Source organism: Oculina patagonica, chromosome 4 (genome assembly GCF_052425735.1).
Source record: "Oculina patagonica isolate OP01 chromosome 4, crgOcupat, whole genome shotgun sequence".
Classification (NCBI taxonomy): Eukaryota; Metazoa; Cnidaria; class Anthozoa; order Scleractinia; family Oculinidae; genus Oculina; species Oculina patagonica.
Window position 1 is genome coordinate 9,375,387 of NC_135761.1, and position 9,288 is coordinate 9,384,674.

The 9,288-nt window shown below is 41.5% G+C and overlaps 2 protein-coding genes across 2 annotated transcripts; one reads left to right on the forward strand and one right to left on the reverse strand.

Annotated features, from left to right (window-relative positions):
• The first annotated feature begins 31 nt into the window (after positions 1–31).
• On the forward strand, positions 32–3,035 carry LOC144649400 (tubulin beta-4B chain-like). Its single transcript, XM_078508885.1, has 6 exons — positions 32–165; positions 250–358; positions 489–599; positions 834–1,291; positions 1,920–2,414; positions 2,537–3,035. Exons 1-6 carry the CDS (start codon positions 109–111, stop codon positions 2,645–2,647), a joined length of 1,341 nt encoding a protein of 446 aa, XP_078365011.1. The 5' UTR covers positions 32–108; the 3' UTR covers positions 2,648–3,035.
• Positions 3,036–6,138: 3,103 nt separating this feature from the next.
• LOC144652719 (histamine H2 receptor-like) lies at positions 6,139–7,106 on the reverse strand. The gene has a single exon (XM_078512767.1). The coding sequence runs from the start codon at positions 7,075–7,077 to the stop codon at positions 6,142–6,144; it is 936 nt and encodes a 311-aa protein (XP_078368893.1). The 5' UTR covers positions 7,078–7,106; the 3' UTR covers positions 6,139–6,141.
• Between the last annotated feature and the right edge of the window lie 2,182 nt (positions 7,107–9,288).

The window sequence follows — 9,288 nt, forward strand, 5'->3', positions numbered from 1 at the left end:
ATCGTAACCGACCCGTAAACTCCTTCAGTTTGAATCTGTGAGCCGTAGAGAGCACTCTATCCGCAAGAATACTTTAGCGTTGCGATCGAAAATAAAAAAACTACAAAAATGCGTGAAATCGTTCATATGCAAGCTGGTCAATGTGGAAACCAGATTGGAGCCAAAGTAAGTAATTTGTTAATGCTTTTTGAAATTTTGAAGATCTAAACTATATTTCTCGGGTTTTGATAACATCTCATTCTTTCTTAGTTCTGGGAAGTTATCTCCGATGAACATGGCATCGATCCAACAGGGACGTACCACGGAGATTCCGACCTTCAGTTGGAAAGAATAAACGTTTACTACAACGAAGCTACAGGTATTCTTGTAGTCAGAGACAATTTATTCTGCAAAAAACCGAGATTTCTTTGTTTTATTTGCCCGCCATATCAACGGTTAACTCAAGCCTGTGTTTGAATAAACCTTTTCTTTTTGCTTTGTCTGTTTAGGTGGAAAATATGTTCCGAGAGCTATTCTGGTAGATTTAGAACCAGGTACCATGGACTCTGTGAGATCAGGCCCGTTTGGTCAAATTTTTAGACCAGATAACTTTGTGTTTGGTAAGTTCATACCTCTCCCTTAAAGCTGAAATGTAACCGTCTGAACAAGTGTTACTTTTCAGAGCTTGTATTGCCTGTCCTAGAATTGTTCTCATAGAAACCATCAAATGGTACGTTGCCTTTTGAAGGCAGTTCGTAATTAAATACCGTGTTCACTTAACTTGTAATCGATAGTCACCGTTTGTTAAACATCGATAGATATATGACTCATAATTGAGTTATTTTCTTTTTCAGGTCAATCTGGAGCAGGAAATAACTGGGCAAAAGGACATTACACTGAAGGAGCCGAACTAATCGACTCAGTTTTAGATGTTGTCCGTAAAGAAGCTGAGAGCTGCGACTGCGTTCAGGGCTTTCAGCTTACACACTCGCTCGGCGGTGGAACCGGCTCAGGCATGGGAACCCTCCTTATTTCGAAGATCAGAGAAGAATACCCCGACAGAATCATGAACACATTCAGCGTCGTACCATCACCGAAAGTATCAGACACCGTTGTGGAGCCTTACAACGCTACACTGTCGGTTCATCAGTTGGTTGAAAACACCGATGAAACGTACTGCATTGACAATGAAGCTCTGTACGATATCTGCTTCAGAACTCTGAAGCTTACCACACCAACCTATGGCGACTTAAACCATCTCGTATCTGCTACAATGAGCGGTGTTACAACTTGTCTTCGATTCCCCGGCCAGGTAAGAGGAGATTTCAAACAATTATTCACCTACATTTTCGAAAATTTTCTAAAACAAAAATTGGCGCCAGGGGAAAGTAACTCAAAGATTAGGCGTTGGTTGTCAGGTTGTTTTTTTTTTCGCACAACAAAAAGTTTACACTGTTTGCTTAATGAGGCTGTAAATTGAGCGCTAATTTCTTGTAGTTATCACATAATTTTCAGCCCATTTGAACAAACGCTCGTTTAGCGTTACCATAGAAACCGCTTCACTGTAGTGGACACAGGACCTAAAAAGAAAGTGTGACGTCATGCCTTAGAGAAATCAATTTGAATATGCCAAGATCAAAACAAACTTAACTAACTCTAAAGTAAATACAACGCAAAGACATCTCAGCTTTATGAGAAGTCGCGATAAAATGTGTTTACTGATCTAACCAACTTTGTTTATTCAAAACCCACTGCAACAACTAGATCGTTTTTGCAAATGGCTGATGCAACCTCTAAAATTCTATCTGCTATTTACGCATAAGTCGCATCCCGTTTTCAGAGTTATCTGAAATAATAAACTCGATTTTCCAATTATCTAAGAAAGCTTGTTTAATCCAGTTTTCTTGTGTTAACAGTTGCGTTTATTTTGTTTCTTCCAGCTGAACGCTGATCTTAGGAAACTGGCAGTGAACATGGTTCCTTTTCCTCGTCTTCACTTCTTCATGCCTGGATTTGCCCCACTCACCAGCAGAGGATCCCAGCAGTACCGTGCCCTGACAGTACCAGAACTCACTCAGCAGATGTTTGACGCCAAAAACATGATGGCTGCCTGTGATCCAAGGCATGGACGTTACCTGACCGTGGCAACCATGTTCCGTGGCCGTATGTCCATGAAAGAAGTTGACGAACAGATGCTCAACGTCCAGAACAAGAACAGTTCCTACTTTGTGGAATGGATCCCCAACAACGTCAAGACTGCTGTCTGTGACATCCCCCCTCGTGGTCTGAAAATGTCTGGTACATTTATCGGCAACAGCACTGCCATCCAGGAGCTCTTCAAGCGCATCAGCGAGCAGTTCACCGCTATGTTCAGGCGCAAGGCTTTCTTGCATTGGTACACTGGTGAGGGCATGGACGAGATGGAATTCACTGAGGTAAATACCTCTTTATGGCTTATCTTGAAAGCGAATAGCTGTTATTCAAGTAGCGTGTTAAAGGTGCTTATATGAGAGATGTTTTCTTCAACTAATTTATTACGCTTTCATTCTTTTCACAGGCCGAATCCAACATGAACGATCTTGTGTCTGAGTACCAACAATACCAGGATGCGACTGCTGAAGAGGAAGGCGAGTTTGATGAAGAAGAAGAGGAGGGCGAAGCAGCATAAACATACAATCGCTTTTTTCGACACGTGCTGATATTATCAAGTGAAAAATGCGTAATATTTTAATAATATCTGAAGAAGAATTTTTTAATACGACAGTGCGCGCTGTCAACTGATCGTCTTCCTAAATTCTCCTTTCAGGTCTCTGTACATATCTAAAGTATAAGTTGGGAGAATTTCAACGTATATCGATACAATTTCCTGATTTTCTTGACCTTCCTTCGATCATTCTCTAAATGATGATTATCAGAATCTTAAATGGCGCTATGTCACATGTCATGAAGGTGAAGATAACCTTTAGTTGTCTCAGTTAAAAGCGTCGGACTTAAAGTGAAAACAAAAGGAATTGTCCTTTAACTGAGATTTAGGAGTTGAGAGTTCGAGTCCTGGACCCGGGTGCATAAAAATACAAGAATGTGAGATTCGCATATAGTGCGAGGGTTCCCCGGCAAGGAAATCAGGGGAAAGACAAAGAGGGAAAAACAAAACGGGAAACGCCAGAGAGAGAGCAGGGAAAAGCCCGTAACAGTATTTAGCAACCGGGCCCTGGACGGGGTCAGTGTACTCTCACTGTGCTTCTCTCCTCCCAGGCGTGTACCATGTAAAACTTCACGGGTCCCTCGCTTGATTGGAAGATAACTTTGTGAGAGAGAAAATCCTCCCCTGAGGTCTTGTGGCATAGGTCTTTTAAATACTTTTGATAATAACCAGGAATGGAAATCCTCAATGGGTCAAGAAAATCTTGAAACTAGCATATTATTTTTTTTAAAAAAGTATACAAGAAAATGAGCTGTAATTAGCACCAGGGCGAGTCATACCATAAAAGAGATGACGCGGCATATTTAGCATATAAGCTTGCATCCTTTTGTAATCAAACTTCATTCACACAATAAAGTTTGACTGAAGCTTTGTAATCCATTTGGAGTTTGATGTGAGTGTGTGAGAGAGGGCAAGTTTTTTCATGTAGATCTACAGCATAACAAAATTATAAATACGCCCCATTCCATAACCAAGTGGGAGGCGCGGTGGCCTAATGTTAGCGCGCTCGACTTCGAGTCGAACGGCCCGGGTTCGAGGCCTGGCCGGGGCGTTGCGTTATGTTCTTGGGCAAGACACTTTACTCTCACAGTGCCTCTCTCCACCCAGCTGTATAAATGGGTACCAGCGAATTTACTGCTGGGGGGTAACCTTGCAATGGACTAGCATCCCATCCAGGGGAGAGTAGCAATGCTCGGACACAGACTTTACCTTTACCTTTCCAGAACCAGTATTCAGTTTGGTGTTGATTGTGTTTGGGTAAATGAAAATTAGTAGATTATTTTATCTTACCACATCCTTTCGACTTGGAAAATAAAATCCCTGCGAACGCGTACGGTCTTTAAACGAAAGGTCCAACCTCGTTTCCAGGGTGTCTCTCACCCTCCTCTCAAGAGCAAGAAAAGAGAGTGACAGGGGCCGGGAGCGAAAGACCCTTTGGAACGTCACGAAAGGTCTGGATGGAGTGACAATAGAAAGCAAGGGACCGCGGACGAAAATGCTGCTAGTGTACGTAGGAGCTGGAGACAGCTCTAATCAGCCAAAAATAAAAATACAGAGACAAGATAAGCAAGGCTGACACTACGTAGAAATGAAAAAACTTTAACGGGACAACGACATGATAAGTCCAAACTGAAAGTCAAAAATGCAAACTCTGGACAGCTGTTTCGACCTGATTGGGTCTCTTCAGCAGAGTGTATGCCGCACAGAATAGAACAACCAGCGCAAAGACATGTATAAAGTGCTCGTGGTAATGACAATCCGGATGGGCTCAAATTCAAACACCCGCCCATTGATCATAGCCGCGTGACTATTACTCAATAGGTCAAGAATTCGAAATATCATGTGATTGTCAAAACGGAGAGTTAGACTGAAATGCAGTTGTCTCCCGCCTTCAGCCTACCCCCTCCCCCCCCGAGGGGTACTCTCATAGAGAAGGAACGGGGATGCTTGTCGAAAAATTTGAACTAAATCCTCAAGGAGACCAATCTGGGCGTGTCTGAAGCTTTTTAGACCACTACAAGATACCATTTTTTATGCTTGATCGGTCTTGACCGCCAACACAGTGTGTACGGCGTTTTTTATTTCTTCGCGTGCAATCCTAAACGAGACTTGGTCGGCTAAGAGCGGTTTTCACTTGAGTGTCGAAAGTTAATTGCGTTTGCTTTGGTTTTGCATTGCTACGCTTAGTGATTGACTTAAAAATCTCGCGCCACTTTCTCAGCCAATCAGAACTAAAACCAAAACCAATCGTGACTCGCTCGCGCACGTTTTCCCGCGCTTCGTGCCGGCTACATGTATTTGCTTCGAGTTTTGATTGGTTCACTGGATTGTCTGTGTCCTTTGTCATTGGCCAGAGTAATTACTTTGGTTTTGGTTTTACGACACTCAATTGAAAACTGCTCTAAAATATTTGGCGTTTTGTCTTGAACACCCAAAGCAAGACCAAATTCCGTAATTTACACCCATCAGTGAGCCCCGACCCTTTCATATAGGAGTCCCCCTCCCCCATTCACTCAAGAGCCTCACTCCCAGGAGAAGGCTGAGGGCGGGAGTCAACTGCTATTTCAGGCTAATTCGCGCCAGCGATTTGAGAGGAAAAAGAACAACCATCGTTGAGTTCGTGATCACAACTAGCTTTTTCCAAGCTGAATTTAAAAAAAACTATTTTCTTTTTATACCCCTTTTCAAAAAAAAAAATTGGAGTACAAGTCATTGACAACATTGTCATAACTGAGTTCTTATGCTAATCGTTTGGAAACATCTTGACCGTTTTTAATCTTCCTGTCACTTCTTTTGTTTGATCATGGAAATATGTCTTTACAAGGCGTCACTTTTATTACCAGACTAGTGAATTATACAGTTCATCTGAAAGCTGAGGCGCGATTAGAAATCAAACGAATTTAATTTCTGGATTGATTCAAAGGCGGCAGAAAACTGCCGATCATTTACACAAGAGGTTAATATATTTATAATTTTTGTGCTTTAATGACAATGAGTCAAATGGACTATGTAAATTTTTGCTTTTCCATAGTTCTCGGAGTCAAAACAATTTACAATGCTGATTCTTTTTGAACTTTATGGTCATTTGAACTTCATGGTCATTTGTTCTTAAAAAGTGACCTCAGTTTCCACTCTCGGTGGAAGCGAGACAATTGCCAAAAAGACAAAATAGCAATTAAGTATAAAAATTAGCGAAAAAAGCCACATGGTTTTACTCAAGATGAGTTCGAAACGTCGTGGCTTACTTTCGCTAATTTTTATACTTAAGACAAAATAGCGTCCACTAAAATAAATTTAGCAAACAGATGATTAAGCGTCTTTATTTCTTTGGCACAAGGAAAGCTAAACGAAAGGAAATAGACCGTTCTTTATACATTAAATTTCATTTAAAGTCACGCTCCAGAATATACCAGTTTAAACCGTGAAATAAATATACATTTGTTTCGGCTAAAACTGACCTAATTCAAAAAGCATAAAAATTGCCTGAGCGTGTTCTTAACTTCTTGTCTAACTTCTCGGATCTTCCAGCAATAAAGAATCGGGTTCAGAGATGAGTTCAAGCAAACAAGACTGGCTGTTAATGCCCAAATGACATCAAGAAATGGCGATGATCCGTGAATGGTAATCATAGCTATGACTATACTGTATGGCAAATAACAAACTACTAATGTGACTTGTACCCACACTGCGGTATAAACAGTCCTTCTGTATCGCGCTATATTCAGTGGAATTTCTCCTCCGTTCGGTTGTCCGAGGTGACCATGTACTTCTACTTGATTTTGATGATGGCGGAGTGCAAGGAAGATTTTCGAGAAACAACAGGCTGAGATTAAAAGACAGAGTGTTATTAAGGTAAAGTTATAAATTTTTGGGATCGTGTACTTCCAAAACGACATTGAGGCAAAAGTGATGCTGGGGATCCAAAAGAAGATAACTAACGCTCGAACTCGCCTCAAAGTTACAATTGTTCTATATCGCGGCCCAAGTAACAGAGCGAGCAGTCTGTCCACACTTATTGCCGTCATCGTTAGCAAAGAGACTGCGGACAAAGTTGTAAAACTGACTGTACAAATAGCTGCCGAGTAAAAACAAAGATCAGTTAAGCGGAGGTCTGTCACCAAGGACGTGGAATACAGCGCAGTGCTTGGTTGTGTAATAAGACCAACTAAAAGATCAGTGATTGCCAGGCAGCGATACAAAAGTTTTGATGGCGGATGAAGGGAAGTCTCCTTGTGCAGCGCAACTAGAATAAGCGTATTACCAAGGATTGCAGTAAAAGAAAAGAAAAAGTTTATAGCAGAATTGAAAGTCCAATGCTTTCCCGATGAACGAGCTGTACAAAACAGAACTTGAATGGTTTTGTTGTATTCTTCATTAGCCGTAGAGTTGTCCATGCTAGCTGGGTTTTGCGTGTTATGAGAGATGAAAGTTATCTTCGACTTTTCTGCTCACTGCATGTCATAGTTTAGCACTGAGGAAGTGGGCGTTGTCTTAGAATGACACATGTCAGTCAAGAACGGTTCTTGCGTAGAACAGGTTCAAACAGCCAATTGTCGCTACCAACAACCACTCAATACTTCTCAATGCGAGGCACTTGACAAGATTATTATACGATTTTGCAGGTAGCTAAATACTCATGTCGTCTCTCCTTTGGCGAGGCATACGTTTCATTACGCGATTAATATCCCACTCTTAAAGCGGACGGTCGTAAATCTGTCAGTACCGGCCATAACAGATGTTTTCATAAAAATGTATGTGCATTTTAATAAAGAAAGTCTAGTAAACTAGGTAAATATTTACTTTCTGCTCTTTGATCGCCTTTAGCTTTTGAGGAAAAACTTGTCACACATTTTAAAATGACAAAAACTTCCCATGCACATGTCATTCTTGCCTAAATAAAGAGAGCGAAAAAGGTCTGGAGAGGACTTTTTCTTTTTTTCGTTCTCTCTCTTTTTTGTAATTCGTCGTCACTGCAGAGTGATTGCAAAGAAAAAATTTGGCAACGTCTAGTCGAGCGACCGAGTAAAGTTTGTTATAGCTGGGACTTCTGCTTAAAACAATCAAACTAAGCTATCTAAAAAAACTCATGGTTTGTTACGGAATTAAACAAATACCGTATTTTCACGATTAAACGCCGAGTCTTCACGGTGATGTTGAAAATAGGCCCCTCAGTTTTTTTTTTTTTGAGATATAATAAGCTGTAGGTTTTCTAGTAAGATATATGTTTGTGAAAAATAATGTATAAAAACCCCTTGCTTAATGAACAACAGGCTCGAATAAACTGCAGGAGACAAATAAACGCCGGGTCTACCAGGCCAAGTTTGCAAATAAACGCCGAAGCAGGGGGGATCCAGGATTTTTCAAAGGGGGTGGCTGTTAAACAATATTTTTGTATACCGTTATGTGGGGTGGGACAGGTTAGAAGTTTTTTGAAAGTAAGAATGTAAATCATTTTGGGTCGAGGCCATTTCATGGAGCCGTATGCTCCATCCCTAGGGGGGTCTGGGGGCGCCCCCCAATGAACGTTGAAGCCTCTTAGACGTGATTTCTGTACTGAGCAGTACAGCTGTCAATAGTATTAAACCACTTTTTCCATTGCCCCCCCGAAGGTGAAAGTGAGATGTGAAGCCCACAGGAAGAATTAGCAGGCGGACTGGCGACGCGCGTGACGCCGGACGGCCACAAAAAGAAGAAAAAATCATCCAGCAGGCGGCGAATCTTTGGAAAAATGACCGTCCACTTTGAACGGCCGCCTGACTATGAAAGGTGGATGGACATTTTCGTTATTTTCATTTCACTATGTTTATTCTTTCTGGGGATCAAGGGGGTGGCTAGCCACCCAATCCACCCCTGGATCCGCCCCTGCGAAGGCGTTTAATCGAGAAAATACGATAGATTCCATAGTGCCGTCGATCTGTTCAGTTTTAGATCACAAAAATGTCAAAGTGTGATAATCGTAAAACATAGTCAGTATATAGAGACACCAGTGCCGTGTTTTATACTGCATGACATAGACTTGCTCCAAGTCTACCTCGTATAAATTGATGAGAGCCAGAAGCGATCGATAGCGAGCAAGCGAGTGTTTGAAAATTAAAAGGGCTATGCATGACATAAATGGAGAACACCTGCCAAATTTTAGTCGTGTTAATACATGGCTTGGGCTTCTTAATTTGTTCAGTCGAATACCGTAAAATTCCGGTTATAAGCTCCCCCGCTTATAAGCCCTCCCGGTTATAAGCCCATCTACCTGGAAACAAAAAAATGCATCCGATTATAAGCCCCCCAGGATATATTACGCGTTTTAACTTAAAAACGTATTTTGATCAACACTGCCGTGGTTCGTTTCGAAACGTCTTTTTTTCCTCCGCTTATAAGCCCTCCCGGATATAAGCCCCTCCGCTCTTATAAGCCCACACAAAACCCCTTACGAAGTTGTATAAGCTCAGGGCTTATAACCGGAATTTTACGGTATACAGGTGATAGAGATGTTTTGGTAAACGGACTATGCAAATGTTTGCTTTTCCTACGTTTGAGCTCAAAGAAATAAGTTTGCAAGTCGTGTGCAGACGTTTTATCAGAGAGGTTTGTCAGCTCATTTCCTCGAC